Source organism: Syngnathus floridae, chromosome 20 (assembly GCF_059516105.1).
Source record: "Syngnathus floridae isolate MCC-2025c chromosome 20, RoL_Sflo_1.0, whole genome shotgun sequence".
NCBI lineage: Eukaryota > Metazoa > Chordata > Actinopteri > Syngnathiformes > Syngnathidae > Syngnathus > Syngnathus floridae.
In genome coordinates this window covers 6,400,187-6,423,204 of record NC_142432.1, presented here as the reverse complement: position 1 = coordinate 6,423,204, position 23,018 = coordinate 6,400,187, and the positions used below count along the sequence as shown (strand labels likewise).

Sequence of the window (23,018 nt, the reverse complement as noted above, 5' to 3'; positions counted from 1 at the left end):
TTGTTGTTCTCTTGTCCACGCGGGAGTCAATTGAGCCTCCAAGTGTTTGGTTAACCATTGAAGGTGCTCGGGAGCGCAGTAATGAAGCCCCTTAAGGTGCCGTATGGGACATTGATGAACCCCCCCCCCACCCCACCCACCGGGTTTGCCATGGTAACGGCTGCGGGGGCCACGGCGAGCTCGTGACACCGCTGTGATTGAGCCATTAGTCGCTTGACCTCACCGGCAGGGGGAACTCCAAACTGGCTTTCACACCAGCCATTTTTTTTTCAATATCTTTTTCGTAGTATATTTTTGGGGGGACCAACTATTTTCCAGGTGGTCAAAAGTTTGTGAACAGCCATCTTGAGCCTCCAAGCAGCCAATTAAGAGCAACAAAGCAGGCCAGATGAACAAGCGCTTCCTTAAGAGAGCCCCGTTGAGGAGGCGAGATTTAAGAGAGGGGGGGGGCGGCCGGAAATGCGCCCGCTCTTATTCCGTGACGGCGGCAAATTGCGGGGATCCTTTAACGCGGAACTGACAGGCTGAGAGAGGAGCGAGCCGCCCTCATCCGCAGGAAATGACAGCGTCAGTTATGATCTAAGCATTTAATCCCATACGGCACAGCCCGTGATCTTATTAAGGGAATAATGGCATTTATACGCTCTCGAGCTGGATTAATAGGTCTGGCTCTTGCAAAGCGCAATATTAACATAAAGGGATTTCGGGAATCGGGTTCAGCCGCCGCCGCCGACACGGGCTGGAAAAAAGTGGAGGCCGGGAGCGCCCCGCTAAAAAAAAAGAAAACGGGTCTGACGTCAACATGTGAGGAGGCGCGAGCTGACTGGAGCACTGCACATATTTATGATCTTATTTTTCTGATGTTTTATAAATGGAGCCATGTAGCAGTTAAAAGGCCGTCAACTGGCCGATTTTAGAGACACGTCCAAGGGGCTTTTTGCAGACCAAACATTTGAAAAGGGACGTTTGAGTCAAAGTGACCAAACTTTGAAAAGTTTGAGCCGAGATTCTCAAAGTGGCTCCTTCTGCTGCTTCATTTTTGTTGTATTTGTTTTATGACTAAATAACAAGCCTGGATTAGGACTGGCCACTAAACCAACATTCAACCTTCCAATTGCCATTTTTTGTTACTTTCTCATTCTATTGTATAATTAAGCGGCTCATATTGACATTGTATCAAAGAAACAAAAACAAGAGGAAGGATAAGACTCCTCTCGGTTGGCTGGCTGACTTTGCGTCCCCCTCAACCCCTTGCCGGTTCAAAGGTCAAAGGCCGCGTCTTTCTCGGCTGAGCTCAGCCCTTGAACTCAACTCGACGTTTATCCCCTTCTTTAGCCGACGTGCCAGGAAGCGCCCTCCCCCTCCCCCCCAGAGATCCCGCGCCTCCCAATTTCTCCGTCAGACAGCGGATGAGAGATTTAGTTTAAGAGCAGTCCAACGGGGGGGATGGCGAGGGAGGGGAGCGCTTGATACAACCCATGACGCTGTTTAATGGGCAGCTTGGAATGCGGTCGAGAAGCCTCTCTTGCTCTCTCCGTGGGATTTATGAAGGAGGGGGAAAAAAAGCTGAATTTAAGAGCAGACTTCTGGGAAATCCTTACGTTTTGAAACGCTTTTACCCATACGCATGTTTGCACTGGTGATAAAAAGTCTCACTTGCAGGTGAGGAAAATTGATGTCTTTATTTATTGAATTTCTTGCAACCAGAAAGACAAATGACATGACAATTTGCCAACCACATTGCGTAATATACATTTTTGAGGGCCGAATTTTTAGCGCCTCAATTGTGAAATGCTACGTCGTTCCTAACGAAGTTCTTGTGCTGTTTTTGGCAGAGGACGAGAGCTCGGGCCCGCCGTACCACCGCGAGAGGCGCAACGCCCTCATCTCGGAGCGCGGCGCCAGCGAGGAGCCCTCCACGTCCACCGAGGAGCGGCCCTCGCCGCTCAAGAAGGAGCTGCACGGCTCGCTGCCACACCTGGCCGAACACGCCCTGCCCTACCGGGGGACTCTCTTCGCCATGGACCCTCGCAACGGCTACCTGGACACGCACTACCGTAAGAAACTTTCAAGTGTTCTTTTAAGCGCGGGAACATTCCTGTAGTGTATGCACGAGTTTTTCACGAGTATGTGAGAATGTTTCATGAGCATATGTGAGAGCGCTTCCAGTGTGAGAGGCAACATGGCGGCGTTGGTATGGCCAGCCCGCCTGCTTAATTCCCTCATTAGGGCGGCCCGCCTGAACGCCGAGCCCGCTCTCATCAACTCGCACTTCAAACGGCCCGATGTCAACTAACACTGCCCCCCCACACACACCGCAACTGTGAGATCCGCCAAGCAGGCTTAATGTGAGATGGTGGAGATAATCTGAAGCAAAGGTGGACGGCAGCGAGATGATTGGGTTAGCACGAGTCTGATTAGGAGGCTAATTGCCTCTCGACTTTGCCATCAATCGGCTCGGAAAAGCCGTTCCGGCCGATTGCTAATGAAAAGTCCAGCGGAGCCCGACCTCCAAGTGTAACTCTATTTACTGAAGGTAAAGCGTACTGACGATGGGGGCCGTTCCGTCCTGGCCTAAAGTCAGCAACACTGCCACTTCTCATTTGAGTAGCAGGAATCCCGCAAGTAAAGGGAGGGGGCGGGGCCGTAACATGAAGTCTCACCTCCTCTAATTCATCCCAGGTGTGTACAAGTGATGGAGAGGCCCTACACAATAACACGCAAGCTCATAAATCGGCTTAGCATGGTTTCTGGCCCGTGTCGGCGCCAAAACGCGACGGCACCTGCAGCCTCCGCATGCACCTGGCGGCAAGAATAAGGAGAAAAGAACGCGGCCGGCCCGGCAGCTTGTCTTCATTCAGCCAGTCGCGTGATCGTCCTTGGCCTCGGCCCGTGTTTACTTTTGGGCTTTCCACCCACTTGAGCGCAACACAAGAGGAGCCGCGAAGCAAACATGGCCCCTATTGTTAGCGTTAGCTAATCGTGCCGATGCGTGCGTCTTAGCCGCTTTTCTTGAGCAAACGCACCGGATAAGAGTCGGCATCGCTTCTAATGTACCGAGGCTTTTGGCGCCGGGGATAAGGAGGAAGGGATTGCGCCGGGGATTAATGAGAGAGGCGGCTGTTTGTTTTTCAAGACGCTAATTGTCTTTAAGTGTGAATGCGACATCTGTTTACATTCTGCGCCGATTAGCCGGTCAGCCGTCCAGCAACAGTCGTCGTCTTCTTTAAAAGTGGGCCTCTCTTAAACATGGGGGCCCTCTTTTGCCAAGATGGAAGACAAAGCCCATTCTTTCTTTTCAGGCCACGGATTTGTTGCAAATGTTAAAACGGCTGCTGAAAACACGGCGGTGAAAAAGTTCAAATCTCCCCGCTTAAGAATTCGCTTGGCAAAGTGACTTTTTTTACAGCGTGGTGATGGCCGCCTTTGGGCCCTCGTACAAAAGCCTCGTTGTCCTTGACTGATGGCACAATCTGAGCCGGCTAAGCCTGAGGCTGCGCGGCCGTGGCTCTCGCGGCCGCCGGATTCCCATTCGCGAGTATCCTCGCTAAGCCTGTCCACTGAGCCCGGACGGAGGTGACTACTACCTGGATCGGCGGGGGAAAGGAGGTCACCGGGGTCACAAAGCCGCTGAGCCGTAGCGCGTCCGTTTCAATATCAAAATAGAGCTGAACGTCTTTAGAGTTCCATTCTGTGTGTGTTATAGTTTTATTGTAGTTTTTTTCTCTTATGTTGTGGTTTGCTATTATGTTGCAGTTTAGTGTAGTCGAGTGTGGTGTAAGCTGACTAATACCTGGATCACTCAAGGATCCGTAAAGGAGAGGAACAGAGGTCAGGGGAGGTCGATCGGTCGCAAAACTGCTGCGGCTAGCTGATCTCGGGCTTCGCTGAGCCGTGGCACGTCCGGCGTCCGTCCGGCCCTCCACGCATCCGTCTCAATATCAAAATGCAGCTGACCAGTGAACTGAGCGAGCCGGCTGTCACCGCCGCCGAACGTGATTGGCACGACAACGGCCTCGCCGTGCCGACAAGTAATTACAGTGCTCCGCTTCATGTGGACTGCGCAAGACATTTTCATTTATCTTCAAGTATGGGTCTATGTTTTTTTCGACGGGAGGAGAGGGGGGTTAGAAAACCATGGAGTGACCCCTCGGAGAACTTGACAAGAAGCGGCCTTCCGTGGTTTGAAAAAGGGTCTGAAGACATGAAAGGAAGAAATCTAGTGTCCTTCTAGTTCTACCATAGTTCACGTGTCGTTCTAGTTTAGGACGGGGCTTTGAAGAGACCCACTTGGGCCGGCGTGCCTTCAAAGAAAGCCCGAGGTGCCGAGGCACGGGCTAAATGTTTGTCTTTACGACGCCTCGAATGTTGCGGCGAGGCGTTCCCTCGGTATCGGCGAGAAGCGCCGGCAGCCTCGGGCGTGCCGCAGGCGAAGCGAAGGGACGCCTTCCATCCGCGGTTGACGCCTTTCATCAGGACAGAACAACACGGGGGTCCCGGTGGTCCGGCACACCAGGGATCATCACATCACCCCCTTTTTACAGCTTATTAGCCGCATCGCCCAATCTGCCATGCGAGTTCCTCTTTGTATGCATGACTTAAGAATTCTGAACATCTTCAAGTCACGTGACCCGGTCTGGAGAAATAACGTCTCGTTAACAATGACGAGATTAAACGCGATGGGGCCGAAGGAGAACGAAGCCGAATTTCCAGGGAATTTAGCACGTTCAAAGAAGAGCGTTTGGTATCAGCGCGGCAACATCTGTCGCAGCGCCGCCGTAGCGCTTCTTTCTTTTTTTTTTTCAACTTCCTCGTTTTCTTAATCACGCACGCACAAAACATTCCGCTGATGTCGCGAAGGCTTAAAAGCAAGATTTGCGGCGTCTTGACAACAATAACAATTTGATTATTGGCCGGCTAGCCTCCTTATTAGCAGGATTATGGTGTCTGCGTGTGTTGGTTCATTCAGGCCCATTGCTCATGTTATCGTTTTTTTTCTCTACAGCTACATAAGATAAGCTAACATCATCTCAGCGGGGTACAACTCTCGCTTCTAATGAGATTCAAAAACATGCTGATCTTGCGCAACATGTAAAGTCTTGGACAGAAAGTTGCACTTCCAAAAGTACATTGCAGTTGGAGAACAAATATAATAAGTCGACTTTTAGTTTGGTTTGATTACAGTTCTGTGATGAAGCAAACTTGCTTGCCATGAGCTACAAAAATAATGCTCGCTTTCTATAGCGGAGCTGTCAGCTGAACGATAGATTCATGATGCTGCGCTGTTCTGATTTCTATCTTCGGCGCAGGACCGTTAAAAGCTCGCCGACGAGAAATCGGCAGCGGAGGTGGCGCGCTCAAGTGTGGGGAGGTGTGAGTAACAAAGGCCAAAATGAAGAGAGACATAAAAGAACGGGGGAGGGAGCGCAAGGAGGTCAGGCCCATCACACGCTGCCGTCTCGCCTTCAAAGATGCCTGAGACAGGTGGCAGCTCCAGACAATCTCTCAGCGCAGAGCAGCATCCTCTCAGGAGGTGATAAGGGATTCTTCCGAGCGGGGCACCTTCCCTTCCGCCCCACCCCCCTCAGCCTCTTTGGCTTCTCCCTTTGATGTGGCTCCGCCGCCGGCGGCACAGGGGCCGCCAGGACGGACCTTCGGGAAGCGGCGCCCCGGCACCGACAACCGCTCGGCTCTCATTAAAGCTCCGCCGCTTAATCCTCTCCGAGGTTTCTACGGCCGGGCCCGAGGGCGGCGGCGGGGAAGCCCAGAGCGCCACCTGCGTGACAAAGAGGCCAAAAATCACTGTGACGCAAGTTCCCACTTCACTTCTTCCTCACTTGCCTCCCGGTTCCCTTGATAGCACCTTCCAGTGTTGGCGGATTATTCCGGGATGGACGCGGTTGACGGGTTGTGCTAAATGGATTACAACTTTGGCTTCGTTTTGGAGGACGGTGCGAAAACAAGCGATTAGCTTCCAGACGTGAGAGCAGCTGGAGTTCTACTTTAGTTTTGAGGGAGTCGAGTTTATAGTTCACGTTCTTTATTTTGAAAGATTCCGGCCCGCGTTTACGGAGCCCGTCGAGAAAATAGCGGCCTTGGCTTCTTTGTCACTCAGCAGTAACGCAGAATGTCGGAAGGAGGCCAAATAAATCCCCGCGAGGGTGGAACTAAGATAGACGTCGCCCGACGCTGGTGAGTTAACTTGAGGTTTAAATCAACTCGCCTTGTGTCGGAGACATATCGGCGTTCGAGTGGGGGGGGGGGGGGGGGGGGATCTCAGGGAGATAAAGACTCTGGTGGGTGGGGGGAGGTGTGCAGGGCTGCACTTTTTTTTTTTTTTCCAGCTACTAAACTGCTGTGTGAATCTCTCTCAGCTTGGGAGGGGGAGGACGGCGAGGGGGGGTGGTTTGGGTGGAGAGGCCGGCGCATAGCGCTTTGTTCGGCTCCCCCCAGCTTATCCCAATCTGGAGAAATTCAGCAAATGTGGGAGATAGATTGGCGCTCCCCACAGGCCCGCTGAAATAACCCGCACTCCCTGATCCACTCTCGGATAGACTCGGTGGGGAAGGGAGGGGGGCGGGTTGATGCTGTCACGCATGTTGAGTTCCTCTCTCTAGCAAGACCGGGCTCCTCTGTTTATTCACTAATTAGGTGCTTGGACCTGAAACAATCCAGGTCATTAGGTAAAATCCAAAAAGTGGGTGGGACGACTTATTGCGCAAACCCGTGCAAAAGAAAAAAGATCCTAAACTACCATCTCGAAGTGAAACATTACAAGCATCTGTACGTGTTGGAAAACAGCGACGGCGTTCCGTATAATTTGAGCGCCAGATGAGTGACAGCTGGGATGAGTCGGTCGGGAAGGCGGCGCACAAACCTGATATTAACTCCAAACGTTTACCTCCAAAGTTAATCACAGCTCTGCGTTAAGGCCGTGGATTTGAGGCCCCTTCCACAGCCTTGCTTTTCATCTATTTTGAAACTTTTGGGGGGTGGATTATGGGATATCCCTCTCACAGCGCCATCTTGCTTCAAGTTCAACACCAGTCGAGTGCTCAGTGAGTCCAAGACTTGTTTTTGTGGCGCTGCTAGTTAAAATTTTGTCTGTAGTTTGAACGCAATTGTAGTTTTGTTACACTTTTAGTGGAGTCGCCTTGTGGTTTCAGAGTGGTTGTCGTTTTAAGTCCAAAGTTTAGTTCTCCTACCTCGCGCAGTTCCAGCATAGTAATTTGGTGCGGTGGAAGCGCAGCCGTGGGGCCCGATTCACGGCAGGCGTGCCTCGGCGGTGAGCTCAGGCGTCCCGAGCGAGGTGGCATCATAAAACGTGTCGGCGTCAAGCTTCATATGTTCCACATTAGCTCCCTCCGCCCCGCGCAATCCGTCAGAGGCTCTTTGTGCGCTCGCCGAGAGCGTAAACCCGGCCGCGGGCTGACTTGACGACGACAGACTGCCATTGGAAATTGTTTATGAAAACCTGACTGAGATTTACGAGCGGTTACTCGGTTCACTGAGTCTCCTCTCTGGGGAAAATAAGGAGATTAACACTGTGCTTACATACAGGAAAGGAAAAATATATACACTTATTTAAAATGTATTGCGCAATCAAAAGCGAATAAATGTTTGAAAAATAACATTTCAAAATGTATGATAAAGGTTAGGGTTAGGTCATAAATTTTCAACAAAGTTGACAATGCAAACTTTTATTTTGTGATTCTTTTTCATACCACTAGAGGGAGCCGGTGTACAATTTGCGGTAATTTATCAGTCACCGATAGAGACGAAAACTTTTCAGTTTCTTTGTATCGGAGTGATTTATAGACAAAGCAGGAACTTTTGGAATGTAAAAGATGTGCTTTGGCGCGATAAAGGTTGGGAAACGTTTAAAAGAAATTGCATGCAAAAAAGAGAACGCGAGGTAACGACGGCAAAGAAAAATAAAAAGTGATGGTTTAGGTTTGATCCTCCTATTCTTTTGACAGCATTCAAGTGTCCAATAAAAGACGAGGCACTTAGAAGCCCACTTATATTTCGGTGTGTGGAAATTAATGAGCCTCGACAAAGTTTGCCTTTAATTGCCTTTTCGTTAAAACCCGCTTGTAATCGGGTCTTAATGAGAAAAATGAGAGAAGAACAAAAAAAAAAAAACACACAAAGTGACATCAGGGTCATTAGGAGGAAACGTTTGGATGATGATGAAAAGTCTGGATCAAAACCATGTTTTCAGCGTTTGGCCTTAAGCTAGCCCCCCCCTCCCCCTCCCCTTGGCTGTATCTGTGGCCTCAAATGGCCTTCCTTTAGAATATCCAGAAGAGCAGCAGCAGTTAAGCCCTGAAGTAAACACCGAGGAGTCCCCACAGGAAGCTGTGGAGATGGATGGCAGGATGGATCCAGAAGACCCCACCCCCACCCCCCCACCAGCACTTTGCCCCCTCCTGCAGTGTGTACATCCCCCCCGGTGACACATGGCTGTTTGCCTCACTAATGGACGTTTGCGCTGGCGTGAAAGAGGCAGCCGGCCGGCTCTGTTTAGACAGAGCTCGGCTTACGTAAACTCGGGAGCGCGACTCAAATAAACCACACGGGCCGCAGGCGGAGCACGCGTGGAGGGAGGAACACAGGATTCTGGGTAATGCGGTCCACTTAAGTTTGGGGAATTTGTTATGCTCTCAAATTGGCGTTGCAGGCCAGAGCATCAGGTTTTAAAAATTACTGTCCCAAAACTTTTGTCCGTGTGGGCTCTGTTTGCAGCAGTGATGTGGTCAACCGACCTGATCGCCCCCCCCCCCACCTTCGTTCTTATAAAGCGCCGCTTGTTGAGCCGTCGGCCATCTGCCATGGCGCCGCCGCACGTACCCCGCCAGATGTTTCCCCCCACCGACAAAATAAAAAATGTACCCACAACTTGTATATATTAAAAAAGCAAACATACGGATGACATCAGAGCCTCGCCGCGTGAAGGTATGCAGATGTTGACGCTCGCTTTGCCTCGGGGCGCTGCGGCTTGGCAACGTTCAAGTCACACGTGTGCGCCTGTGAATGAAGTCGCACGCGTGCGCGAGTGTGTGTTTAATGCCGAGGTGGAATGTCATTGCTTGTTGTTGCTGTTGAACTCCTTCCAAGTTTGACAAGCCCGGTGATTCGTAGGCTCGTCGCAGCTTGTCCGACAGTTCGCACATGCGCGCCAGCACACGTTTAACACGGCGGTGTGGCGTGTAAGTTATACCCTTGTGTGTGTGTGCGTGTGTGTGTGTGTATCAACTAATTTGTCTTGTAGGTGACGAAAAAATTACTTATTAAAAAGTGAAATGTACCCACATTTGGTTTTTTAAATCAGGACTAACGAAGCTTCGTGAAGCATTTTTGTGCAGCTTTGCTAGTTTGGTGTTATAGCGCCACCTGTTGCTGTGGCGTCCATTTAGCGTCTGTGCTTTTTGTTTTTTTTTGTCAGCCGCACCTCAGTTCTTCCCGGCCTTCCACCCGCCGGTGCCCATCGACGACAGACACGCGCAGGGTCGCTACATCTACGAGCCGTCGCCCGTGCCGCCTCTCCACGTGTAAGTAGCGACACGCCACACCACTCAATCACCTCACATTTTTTACGGTTTTAAAAATGCCCCCTCAAAGTATTTGAAAAGCCCTGAGAAAGAACTGAACATTCTGCCTGGTCAGTCTTGAGTATTTAAGTCCCCCCCCCCCACCTTACACTCACCTTTAATCACACATTTCCACTCCCTTGCTGCAACAAGGCGTCATTTGTATTCGCCGTGTCGGCTCGCCTCGCCTCGTCGTCCTTGCGGCGTTTGTTGGGACACGGAGGAAGCGATCAGCGCGCGACGAGGACAAATTGGACAGGGCAGCTACTTGGGCCGCATTATGTTTGATATTCCTCATCATTATCAGCCCCCGCCCTTTCCTCGTCCTCTTCCTCCTCCACCTTCTCTTCACGCCGTCATATCTCCCCCTCGCCGCCGTGCCGCTAAGCGTAATGAATTTTTGATGCGCCCTCCTCCGCCGGCCCATCGCACCTCTTGGGGGGAGCTGATTGATGCCCTGTGTCAGCGCAAACAAAATGGCAAATATAATTTAGCATTTAGCTTATGCGGAGATAATGGGGCCAACACGTGGCGGCAAACACGGCCGCGCGCCAACAAACAGGCTGGCTGGCTTGTTATCCGTCAGGGGGAGAAGGATGGCGAGCGGGAATTGAATTAAGGAAGGGGCAAGTTATCTGCCGCCGCGACCGCTCGGCTCGCACAAAGTCTTGGACGCTATAAACTCGTCTAAACTTGTTTTTGGTCGTCTGTACGGCGCTCCACTATTCCCAATCAACCCAATCAAATCCCAAATTTCCGCTTGAAGCGGCGATGCATTCTGGGATGCGTCCCGTGGCCCGAGGACAGACTCCCGGAGAAATATGGCATTGTTTGAAACAAGTTCTCCTCGGTGAGAGGAATTCATCGTTATTAGCGCCGTGCCAACTGTGGCTAAGTACACGGGCGCTATTATTGCAGTACTTCCCCATGCAGCCTCTCATTATGGGCTGTAATTACACTTGGGTCGGACCCCGCGGCGCTTCCATCAATCCAGCCCGGCGTCCCCCACTTTTTTTTTTTTATGCCAGGCGTGCGAGTCCGCCGCAAACAACCTGCCGCGCTTGTTTCCTCATCCGCCGTCTGAACGCGGCAACGCAATCGCATCCTATTAGCGTGACGGCCTAATTGAAACATGTTTATTTATGGCCGCTGCTTTGGGACGAGGCGCGGCCGTTAGCGGCGCGGGCTTACGGGCTCCGGCGTTATGAGGCGGGCGGAATTGAATTAAAAGCTCATAAAATGAAATATGCTCCGTATTAGCTGTTTGACACTTAATTTGCCTTCAAATGAGCGGAGGAAATCACAAATTAACTGTCCTTTGTTTTTCAGCTCCCTTTCTTACCTCTCTGCCACGATTAGGCGAGGGGGAGCGCAATTACAGACACAGGCTAATCGTTTACTTTATGAATTTCTGAAGGGGGAGGTAACAATATGCCATTGAATATTAAAGCCCACGGCTTGGAAAGGGTGATGCTGGATGGGGCTCGACTTGAAATCCTTAGAGTTCATTAATAGACATCTCCAGAGACGTAAATAAAATCGTGATTTACAAGGGTAAAGTTTAAGAAACTTGCATTTGCAAGTCTTTTTTTTTCCCAAAAGATTAAAAAGTACTGTATTTGACTGGGAGTATTGTTATATTGTCTGTCGACATGTGTTGCTCCACTGTTTGTATTCATATCGCTGTCGCTTCAAGGCTTATAATGCTGCAAGGTTGAATAGTTAGCTGCTCTATGGAGTTTCGCATTGTTTGCTAGCATAAAGCTAAACAGACTTTCTTCAAGATATGTGGTTTTCTTTATTTCATTCTCTTGCCATCATCCAAAAAGTTGAAGTGAGCTGAAGCGTATCACTTTCACGTCAAACTGTTGCTCCAGTCAAGTGGACCGTAACAACTTACGCGCCTTTTCCAACAAGCTTCCTTCTAAAATCAACACGTTCACAGCTGAAGAGCACACCCATCCGTGGGGGTCTCGCCGTCGCTTTTGTGCCGGGGGCGAGGGGTTCTCCAGCCCGGGGCGCCGCTTTTATCGCCCGACCTCGGACAGCACGGCCAAGCTTTGGCGCCGTTACCTAGCGACCGGTCGCAACAATCGCAAGTATTCGCGCGGAGTCAATGATCGGCATTGGTGCTCAATGGTGGGGGGACCCCAGGCCCCTTGTTGTGAGGATAGCACTAACAAAAGCTTCTTATTGACTGAGCTGCCTTTTGACTCTGTGTGGATTTAGGAGATGATTACTCCAAATGAGTCAATTAAAGCAGCGGCTCTCAAAGTAGGGCTCCTCTCCAAGCCATCAAAACCATCTTGTGATATAACAAATTGGGCCCTGGACCCCAAAAAGTCCAGAATGAAAAGGCCTTGCAAGTCTAGTGCGCCGACAAAGAATTCTAACCACTGGGTACATTTTGAAGATTTATTTTCTCAAGACAAGTTTTGCTGCCGCTGGTGTCCGAAAAAGGAAGTTATTTTCTGCATGTCTGGATGGCGAGGGCAGGGCGTGTATTTTGGATTTCTTTCGAGAGTGTGTTTGTTCAGCTGCGCGAGGATTTCATGCACGCAGAGGCCGTAAAAGACAGGACCCAATTGTGTGCCATCAATACCATTTGCAATGTTATGACAAAGTCAGAAGCGCTAAAGCTAAGCTATGCTAACGCACTCGCATAATGTTGCTTTGAGACTGCCCGAGTGACAACACTGTTATCAAGAATCTCGGAATTAGCATCGACTCTACATTCCACCACAATGCATATTTTGCGCCAAGTTTTATTGCTAACTTTCACACACAATGCCCTCTGTTGTGTGTTGTGTTGTGTTTCTCAAGGATGTGGCCCTGTTTTGTTATTTACATAAACTGTTGTCAGAGCGCCCAATCTGCGCATGGAGGAGCGGCGCGGCGCTTAGCATAAAGAGCGCAGCCTTATCGCAAACCAGCTCCCCCTCCCGGCCCCCCATCCAGATGGGATGAAGCTGAGCGTGTGCACACTAACACACACATGCGCACACACACATGCATAGTGGAAGACAATAGGAAGACAAAAGGCCCTTGTGTAGTTTTGTTGTAAAAAGAAAATATGCGTGTTTTTCAAATATTTGCTTATGGTTGTCTTCTTCAGCAATTGATGGTCTGCATAGTTTTATTGCAGAGAAAAAGTTCAAAGTTACGGAGAAAGAAAAAAAAGTTGTAAGATTGGAATGTTCTGAGAATAAAGTATTACAAGCCGGAGAACGATTGCGTAATAAATCACAGCCATAATTAAGCACGCGTGTCCAATCATCTCCATCCACATAGGGGGCGCTGTCACACCAGCGCCGTCCGCTTCTTCATCTTCCTCTCCGTATGTCGCGGGTCACCTCTCGTACGTTGGCGCCTCCTTTTCGACTTTCCCACTTCCTGCGTTTGTGGTGATGATGGGGGTGGGAGGGGGGGGGACAGGCGGTCACGCAGTGGCTCTTCATGATTAATGGTGTTTATTCTTGACAGAAGCCTCCCTTTATTTATCTGCATTGCAGCCCGGCTGATACTATCAGTCACCTGAATGAAAAATATTCAGTCATACCAATTTTGCAGTATAATTGAGTAGAGTCACTTCCTTTCACTGTCCTCCTCCTCCCTCCCCCTCCTCCTCCTCTTCTTCTTCGTCCTCGCCGGCTCTCCGAGCTCTATCTGGCAGCCTTATCGTCGCCGCGGTAATTTTTCGCGCCGCGTTTGTTTGATATGGAGAGGCTGGCTTGAGCCGCATTTGACATAAAGCCTCTTCAATTTTCGAGCGGCGGGAAAAAAAAAATCCAGAAAGTTATGCAGCACTGTGTGAAAATGCAGCAGAGAAAGGAGATAAATAGACGGGGTAGATTCAAGCTGCTTTATTATATCAGCAAGTTTTTTTTTTTAAGTTTTTTTTTTTAGGACCTTAAATGGGCTGCTCCGTGCACTCCGCTGGGATGTTTTTGTTGTATTTGCAGATGGGAGTGGAGAGCCATAAGGCCAGAGCAGTGGTTAATACGTCTGCCTTGCAGGTCTGAGATTCTGGGTTTGAGTCTGGGCTGTGTAGGTTCATTTTCTTCCCACATTCCAAAAGCAGCCACGATCACTTTAATGAAGTCCAATTAAAGCTATTTGCAGACGAGAGTGGAGAGCCAAAAGGCCAAAGCAGTGGTTCATACGTCTGCCTCGCAGGTCTGAGATTCTGGGTTTGAGTCTGGGCTGTGTAGGTTTATTTTCTTCCCACATTCCAAAAGCAGCCACGTTCACGTTAATGAAATCTAAATAAAGCTAATTGACCTAAATTTTAATTTAACTTTAACAAAAGAGCTTGTGCTAACTTTCTAAATGACTCGTGTGATTTATTCTATTCTTAATCTGTAAATGTATCAAGTAACGTGTCATTTCAGTACATTAACAAAAGGCGAGGGGAGAGGGGGCTATATTCATCTCTTGTTTGTAGCATGTTAGCGGATTAGCGTTTCTTAGCAGCAGTGATTTGTCCCCAGCCATTCATGTTTGAGGTCTCCATTTGCGGCTCCCCCGTGGAGCACAAAGGAGGTGCGCGTCTGAGGGGACCTGATAACAGGCAGGTGTGTGTGTGCATGTGCGTGCGTGTGTCCTCTGTGTGGCCTTTTTTTTTTTTTTTCCATAAACCAATCACCTGCAACATGGGTCTTGCGACGCTTACAAACACAGCATCCAACAATACACACAAGGATCAATTTTCTCTGCTCTGTTTGAACATCTAAAGTTGAGATCCTTCTTTGCCTCTTCTTCTGGATTCTTAATTAAATGACATGTCTTGCAGTCCAGCTCAGCGCTGCCAGGCATGTTGTGGCACAAAGTGGTACTGCGCTCTAAATTCCGACTAGCCTATACGGTTGTGAAATCTATGGGAAAAAAAATTGGCGAACCTCTACGAAGCGTTCTTCTTGCCACAACACAAACGTGGACTTTGCATTAGTCTGATCGAGACGTCCAGACCCGACGAGTCCACTCCGGGGGCCACTTACTGCCAGCGAGCAAGGAGAGCCGGCCAAAGGAAGGCGGGCTGTCGTAAATCCGCTCTCTCAAGCAGCGGCGTTCTTTATCGCTTCCAAATTTCACTCCTTTTACACCAGCCAAAATGACTTTGCAGCGTATAAAAGCGTTTGTCTTATCAGATGTGACGTCCGTTCCTCCTGATAGCTGATCGCTTCATGGCAAAAAGACTGTCTTGTTTTTTAGAGTGAAATAATATAGTGGAGTGCATCTTAAAAAAAATTTCTTTAATTATTTTTATTTAAAATATAGACATCTCATCCATCATAATTCCTAATAGTGTTGTTTTTTTTATAAAGTACCACAATGTGAAATTTCAAGTGAACTGAATAGAACGTAATTATCATTGTAAATAATGATCACACTAATGAAACCAAAACATAATTGCTGTATAACCATAAATTGATTGAGTTTTCCCGCAGCCGTTTGCGTTTTTCTGCATAACGCCGCCCCGTCGCGTGGGCCTCGGATGCGAGCGCCATGATGAAATATGAAGGGGCGCCGCTTGACGTTTTATTAGTCCAACAAGATGGATGAAATGGCCGCCGCAAAGTAGGCCGGTCGGCCGGCCGCTCGCTGGCTTCTCCACTCGCGCCCGAGCTTGTTGGGCTTCTCCATCCTTCCGCACTAATGCCGCCAAGTGTATATTAAGAGCCAGTGATGGATTTCATGGCGGAAAAGCCAAGAGATTCTTTCCGTCTCGTACCTGATGCGTCGCCTTTGTTCCCTCGCTGCTTTTGCTATGATGCAGCTCGGATCAATCCGAAGGATTACGCGTCTCCGGCGGCGCGCGCGCTATTGTTTGTGACGACTTCAGGCCCGACCGCGCGGCCACTCGGTGATGCGGCGGATTGAAAGGGAGGGAGGGGGCGCTACCATGCGGGGTTGAGTCACGGAACCACGCCGATTTCCTTCGCCTGACACGCTTGTGTGTGGGGGTCAGGGGTTGGAGTTTGGAGGGGGAGCGGGGTCTTTAGCTGCAGGCGCTGGGTGAGCCCCCTGCGCGCAAAAGAAAAGATGGATGCGCTTCCTTCCTGTTTTTGTTGTGAAGCGGCCCGCTAGCCCGGGGCGAGCCGCAGGAAGTCAAAACACTGACAGCTAATTCCGCCGCCGCTTAGACTCTCACCTTGCCCTCACCTGTAAACACAACAATGCTACTCGCTAGTTTGCGGCCAAAAAAGTCAAGCTCTTCGGTCGAACCCAGGGGGGCGGACCGTCCTCACATTTCTGCAAGATAGAAAGACCATGTCAAAAAAAATATTTTACCCCTCCTGCACGCTTTAAAGTTTCCCTTAAAATAGTTGAGTGGTGTCAGGAAGGTCACTGGTGTAAAAAAAAAAAAAATGTGCCAAATAAATCATGCGAGTGACTCGCCGTGGTGCCCCCTGCAAGGACAACAGTGGAAATTCATCAAAGTGGAACCTTCCAAGCAGTGCTTGTAAAAAGATGTGGATTGTTCCCTGATTCGTTTGATAGTTCCGGGGTGGGTGGGAGGGGGTTGCGGGCATTTTGTGTAATTTCTCTTTCATGTTTCCTCAGTAGACTTGTTTTGTTCTTATCTCGTTGGCTGGAATGAGCTCTGATTGCAGCGTGTAAAAAAAAAAAAAAAAAACGGCAATGGGAAGTTCAAAACTAGAATGGAAATCTGTCAAAAGCCGACGATCCACATTTGGATCATACATACGCACTTCCTCTGAAAAAATGTAAAAATAGCAAAGATGGCAGTTAAAGTGTCCAATCGGGTTGGTGTTCTGAACTCGACGGGACCTTGAGGAGAAAGCCTGACCCCGCCCCCTTCCAGCTGAGGCCTTTGATGTTAGGGGGAGGGCGCGCCCCACCCATCGGGGTCGCATATTTGGTCTGGGTGCCCGGCAACTCCCAGCATCATCCTGGCCAGGGCCTCGGCACGTTTGGCTGCGGGAGAACGAAGGAAAAAAAAGTCCAATCAAAGCTGCGCCACTTGTAAATCAAGAACGTGTTACTGTGTTTCTTTGCGGTGCAGAGGTATTCCGGCGTGGCGCACTTCCTGTTGTTGCAGACCGCTGTGTCAACACCGGTCCGGTCTGGTCCAGCAGCCGCCACCGCCACAATGATACCTTCAGTGTCCGAATGAAGCCGTCAAGCAAACGACCCAAAAAAAGTGTCTGCGTTGACGCGACCTCGCTTTCCAAGCAAAAGACGAGTCTCGCTTGGACGCCGTGGAGGAAAAAAAAAAAAAGCCTCAAACATCTCCCGGTGGCATATTTATACCCTGGCACATCCAGTCGAGCAGGAGCGGGAATAAAACAACATCCTGTGGCCGCCCCGCGTGTTAACATGCCTCGTCGTAAAAGACGCCGCTTTGAGCCGCGGGGAAGGAAATGGATTCCACATGTGCGTTACTAACCCTTTCCTTGCATGCCGTCGGCGAGACATCATCGGGGGGGGGGCTTTGGGGGGGCCGCGTAAATCTTTGTGAAGGTGTGGGAAAAGTGACACGTTGGCTTCATCCACGATACCGGACAGTTCGGTCGGTTCACTCTCGCACGCAATATTGGACTTTGTAGGCGATGACTCTTCTGAGCTCATTAGTACGGCACTAATATTCATCGTTCTTTGCAGAGGATCAAGAATTCCCTGTATGACTGTTACATATTGTGTCTGTTTTTTTTAGCACTGCGATATTGATGCTATCTGATGTTAGCATTAAGCTTGTGGAATGAAATGATTAAAAAAAAAAAAACGGGATCAAAGTACAACTTTAGTGTTGATGTGTGTGAGACGTCATCACACACTCAAGCGCAGTGAAAGCCTTGAACGCACTCCAGCAGACCCTTTGGGCTAATTAAAGAAAGGCGCTGTTAGCAGTGAGCGTGTGTTCAAGTGTGTGTGTGCGCGACCTTTAATAATGTGTGCAGGGCTCATTATTGGCCCCGGGCCTGAGCTCTTTCATTAGCTGTGGAGCGGAGGGCCGACGGGGGGGATCAGGGGACGGGGCGGAGGTCGTAATTGGGCCGTTCCGCTCGCCCCCCTTCGAGGCTCAAGGTCACGGCGAGACAAACTCTTCGGCCACGTCTGGCCGCTCGCTCACTCACCCCTCCCTCGCTTCTTCTCGCTTCCTCCTGGGGTCTTTGGTCACAGCGTACGAGGGTCTGCTGGGAGGAGGAAGCGAAGAGGGGGAGATGCGGAGGGGCTAATTCGGTCTAATCTCTCAACCCGTTAATGTGCGACTGATATGTGGATTTCTCCTCGTCCTCGAGGGGGGGAGGCCTTTGTGATGAAGGCCGTCATTAGGAAGTTTCCTACCCCTCCTAGCCAATTACAAGAATGGAGACGGCAGAAACTTTTTGTCCGCTTTTATTGCACACATCAGAAAAGATGAAGAGAATAAGTTCCGTGGAAGTGCTCATTATTGGGCTGATCACATGTTTCAAAGTTGATGATGGATTTTGTTCCCTTCCCCGCAGGCCTCCAGCGCTGGCGGGCAGTCCGGCCTTCTCGGACATCTCCCTCATCCGCATCTCGCCGCAGCGCAACCCCTCGGTGGGGGCCGAGTCTCCCTTCCACCCGTCGCACTCGTATATCAACCCCTACATGGACTACCTGCGTTCCCTGCAGCCCCTGGCCAGCCCGTCCATCTCCGTGCTGTCAGCCACCAGAGGCCTCAGCCCCGCCGATGGTGAGAACTGAAAAAAAATGTGGTCGGGTAATCGCTGCCATTGATTAGTCAGCTTTGATCAGGACGCACCCGATTGCCGGGATCAGGCTATTTCCTGGCGGGTGAGAGGCAAGCAGATCCGTCTCTATTAGGACCCAGGGGCTTGCTCAGATGCTATCCGGCTGATGAGGGTCATGTGATGCGGGGGGGGGGGGGGGAGGGGGCTCAGGAGGCTAATCCTTTTGATCTGTGAGTCATGTCCAAGACCAGCAGGGTCACGTACTGTTCCACCACAGCAGGGGAGGGGAAGGCGGGATCTGTAATAGGTCTTTGATGAAAATATGTTTACATTTGATAGACGCCATATTTGAATGTGAACATTTTGAATTCATTATTTTGATTTGTTTGCATCCGTTTAAATTGTGCTTGTGCAAATGACACCACTTCATTAGGTACACCCTTTTTGGTTTTAGTTCTTGATGAGTCTCACTTTAATTTCCCCCCTCTATGCGCTTGATCTGTACACTAATTAGCTCTTTTAATCAGCGCTCTGGTTAATTAACTCATCTGTGGCAAGTCGCCTTCTTATTGGACACTTAAAAAGGAGCATTTGAGTGCTGATGAATGACTGAACGGTATCTAATGGAGCTTTAAAAGTGGGTGGGATCCTCCGTTCGCTCATTGTGTGTTCCATCAGCAGTAAAAGTGCCCAAGAACAAACACACACACACACACACGCACGCAAGCAAGATGCCCCCAGGATGGCACTAGGATGCCAGCGTTCCTTCTTTAGAGAGCCAAGCAAAGCTCTCCTTCTTCTCTTTCTCGGTGCAGCACGCACACATGCGTCCTTCTGAATGGGCCACATTACGGCTCAATGCAAATGCAAAGCTCGGGTGGAACCGCTCAGACAATCGACAAACTCCCCACTTCTAACAAGGATATAATACCCAGATCAAATTAATTTAGCTTCCCCCCCACCACCCCCACTTATGCTGCCAATCGCATGCAGGAAATCTCCTCATCGCGTCTTTTCTGGAGAGAGTGGCGGGGGGGGGGGAGTCTGTGGTTCTGAACACATTCCATCTTCGCATCCAAACCCGCCGTCTTCTTTCAGGGAATATTTGCATAAGGAAAAGCCACCAGCGCCAGATGTTTATTTTTAGGCAACCGTTGAAGGACTTACGGAACGCCATAACGAGGGGGAAGGACTCGGCGAATGAAGGCGAAGGCGGAATGAAGGCGGGATATCCAGCGCTGCTGCGTGCGGCCAAGGTTTAGGCCTTTTGTTTCGCCGCTTGCCTATCTGCGCGCGGCAGATAGCTAGCTACACGTGCCAACGAAAACACTCGACGTCAAAAAAAAGATCAACATCTCAAAACCGGGTCAGATGGGTCAGTTGGACCTGCTGCATGACCATATAAGAAAAAAATCGAAGGGTGCATTACAAAATGCTTTGCAAGTGTTTTCAATTTCAGTTTGACGCATTTTCAACAGGAACTTGTGTGTGTGCAGCCCCCCATGCAGGCCTGACGCCTTCCGAATACTACCACCAGATGGCGCTGCTGGCGGGCCACCGCAGCCCTTACTCGGCCGACCTGCTCCCGTCCGTGACCTCGGCCGGGGCGAGCGCCGCTGGCGCCCTGCACATGGAGTACCTGCAGGCCATGGACAGTAAGTGCAAAACCCAGACACCATCTGAAAATTCTTTTATATGATGAAATATCACTAAGATTTACAAAGGGCAGTCCCTTTTTCAATTTTTTTTTGAATGAAAAGCTAACGCTCGATGCTTAGCTAAATAAGAAGCGGGGCGAGGTCGGAGCCGCGCCTCGTCGTCTTGCCGACAAACTAATTAAAAGTCAACAAAGTTTGCGCGGCTATCGGGAAATTAATTGCTGTTAAGCGGCTATTGGAGTGTCCCGCCATTCATCACGGGGGAAATCCTTTCTTCTTTGTCACGTTTTAAGATTAATGGAGTGAAACAAAACAATTAGGGGCACGTTTAAGTGGCTGTGCGCTGCTCTTTACTTAAAAGCGGCTTGTGATCATCGGCGGCTAAAAATTCATCGGCAGCTAAAATACCGACAGAATGGACTCCATTAGGAGGCTTTCCGTGATAATCTGGACGAGGGTGACTTTTGGAGCGTAATTAGCGACAGTGTGAGCTCTGCTAAAGAAACAATGGGCCTGTTAGCTTCGTAGCGCTTTTCACAGGCTTGTGTCTCTGTTCCCACTGCCTAATTAGTGCCAAAATGCTCGGATAATAGCGTGATTGGATTCATTGCCCGATTTGTGGTCGATTAGAACCTACTTTCTTTCGTCATCACAAGTAAATGTTTGAATTCAGGTTTTCTAGCCAGTCGAAAATGTGAACACAAGCATTGTGCTAAAGCTAATTGTATCAAAAGCGCTACATTACAAAATATCAACAAGAAATAGTAATTAAAGAAAGCTTATGCTATTCATTCTGAAGATGTTTCAAGATGGTGAAGGAGACTTTTCCGCATGTTGGGCTGGGTTGGCGCCCGGGATAGAAAGGCCTCTCGGGACTGATGTTTATTAGCGCGCCGCTCAAATGATGAATCGGCCTCACGCCGGGACAGAGAGAGAGGGGCGTCCCGGCCCCCCGAAGCACAACTGTCCCTCTAATTTCCTCTTGATTTATGGACAGCCGGCCCGCTTATGCACCGCCTCATTAATTTCTGTGGCCGCGCATGGATTCCGACAGCGGACTGACAGAGCCTCCAAAAACTCAGGGATGCCAACGTCAACCGTGGCGGGAAGCGGACAAATAAAATCAAGACATTACATTCAGGGACCCCGAAGAATCGATGTGCGTGTTCTTGGAAATCTTTTTGGGAACCTCAAAAAATTAGCGCCAGACCCATATGGATTTTTCATGTTAGAAATTGAACAGGAAGTTGGCCATTTTGTTTTGAAGCAGCCTTTTGGGGCCACATTTATTTACCCAATTGGAAGCAGGTGTCCTCGATGGATGGACGATGCTCTCAAATGTGGGCGGAGTTTGATGATTAGTTTGAGGATTAGTTGTGGAAAGGGCTTCGTAATCGTAGACTTGGCAATACTTTCTCCATGTTTGTTTATGTAAAGGTAGTTGTTGCTTTGCTTAAACCCTTATGTACAAACCCGCCACAACAGTTTTGACACACACGCACACACACACACACGCTGATTAACATGTGAATGGAGCGTTCTGTAATCGTTGGATGTGTCAACTGAAGAGACGGAGCATTTACATTTGGGAGATGGATGGATTGTTGTGGGGGACGTAAATACGGGGGTGGCTGTGTGTGCGTGCGAGGGGGGGGGGGTGGCGGGTGATTTAGACTGCGTAAGCCGTTTTTGTTTGCCTTTTATGAAACAAGCCGAAATGTTTTATTTGCGAGTCTTGACTCACAAAGTCATTGTGTCACAGTGCCGCATCTCTTCATTGCCCCCCCCCTTCATTCCCTCCGCCCCCCTCCCACTGTTGTTCGCTGTCTTGTTTGTGACATCGCCGTGTGAAAAGACAACAAAAGTCATGTTTTAATCTCCACCCGTGGCTCTTTGTGCGTGTTCGCAGAGAATGGCGGCCGCCTTTTGCCGCCTTTTTTTTTACCCATTCAAACCATTTTTTTTTCTTGATTGCATCTGAATGAGGAGTCAAATTGGACCGGGAGACGTATTAGCATACACCGTCGGAGCATTCGGCCCGACATGAAAGACTTGTTTTCTTCGGCGTGAAATGCAAGCAGTGCATCAAGTGACAGCCGAGCACTCAGTCACGCCATCGCTTTTGTTGCGTGATTGACAAAGATGTCATCTGGAAAACTTTTGTAGTGCTCGAAATGAATTTCTTTTCCGGACTCGGAATGAGCTTTTGGGTCCTTCTTGCAGGTTCTCGCTTCTCGAGCCCCAGGCTGCCGTCGCGGCCCAGCAGGAAGCGACCGCTGCCCATCTCGCCGCTGTCGGAGCACAGCTTCGACCTGCAGACCATGATCCGCAACTCGCCCAACTCGCTGGTCACCATGCTCAACAACTCCCGCTCCAGCTCCTCCACCAGCGGATCCTACGGACACCTGTCGGCCGGAGCCATCAGGTAAACCCGTCAACAATCACTCTACGATGAGTAACATGACGGAAATGTCAAACGCTTCAATTCGGATTGATAGCCCAAAATGAACTATTATGGCCCCGGTATAGACCCCTGTGGGACGCCACACTCAATGTCATGGTCTCACTAGGCGGAGAACCTCGCTGTGTAAACTCGCTCTGTTGTGACATCACAGTGGGGCAGAAGTGCACGAGGGCTCGCTCACAGACACTTTTTCAGAAATGGACGACAAAAGATTTCCTCATGTCGGCGTCGAAGAGCGTTGAATGTTGTGGGTGACCATTCATTGTGACGGCTCGCTCTCTCAGCGGTTCATAAGTCTGCCGATCTTATTACGGGCGCGGAGGGAAATCGATGTGCTGAGACGCATTTGGGGGCCCGCGAGCTTGTCATATCAGTCACGGGCGCGCCGCCTCGGCCTATTTGGGTCCTGTCATCGGGATGGCGGTCCGAGTCGGCGGCGTGATTGATCAGGCTCCCTGCGCGGATCGCTGATCAATGGCCGTGGGTGGGGCCATGGATCTTTCCCCCGCTGCTCGCTATCTTCTTTTCCTCGGCCGCTCGTTCGTCCGCTGGGGTGACTGACACCAGCCGCCAGGGAGGTGGCGGCTCCAGCCGGCTGAGAAAGGCTCACCCACACGGAGTC

General features: G+C 50.1%; 1 protein-coding gene across 2 annotated transcripts in view; it reads left to right on the top strand.

Annotated features, from left to right (window-relative positions):
- The window catches only part of gli3 (GLI family zinc finger 3), a 56,479-nt gene that overhangs the window by 22,397 nt on the left and 11,064 nt on the right, over positions 1-23,018 (top strand). For both annotated transcript variants that reach the window (XM_088363089.1, XM_088363090.1), the window contains exons 3-7: positions 1,836-2,057; positions 9,449-9,554; positions 18,065-18,276; positions 19,771-19,929; positions 22,156-22,357. In XM_088363089.1, the coding sequence (XP_088219215.1) occupies positions 1,836-2,057; positions 9,449-9,554; positions 18,065-18,276; positions 19,771-19,929; positions 22,156-22,357 (901 nt within the window). The remainder of the gene's footprint in view (positions 1-1,835; positions 2,058-9,448; positions 9,555-18,064; positions 18,277-19,770; positions 19,930-22,155; positions 22,358-23,018) is intronic.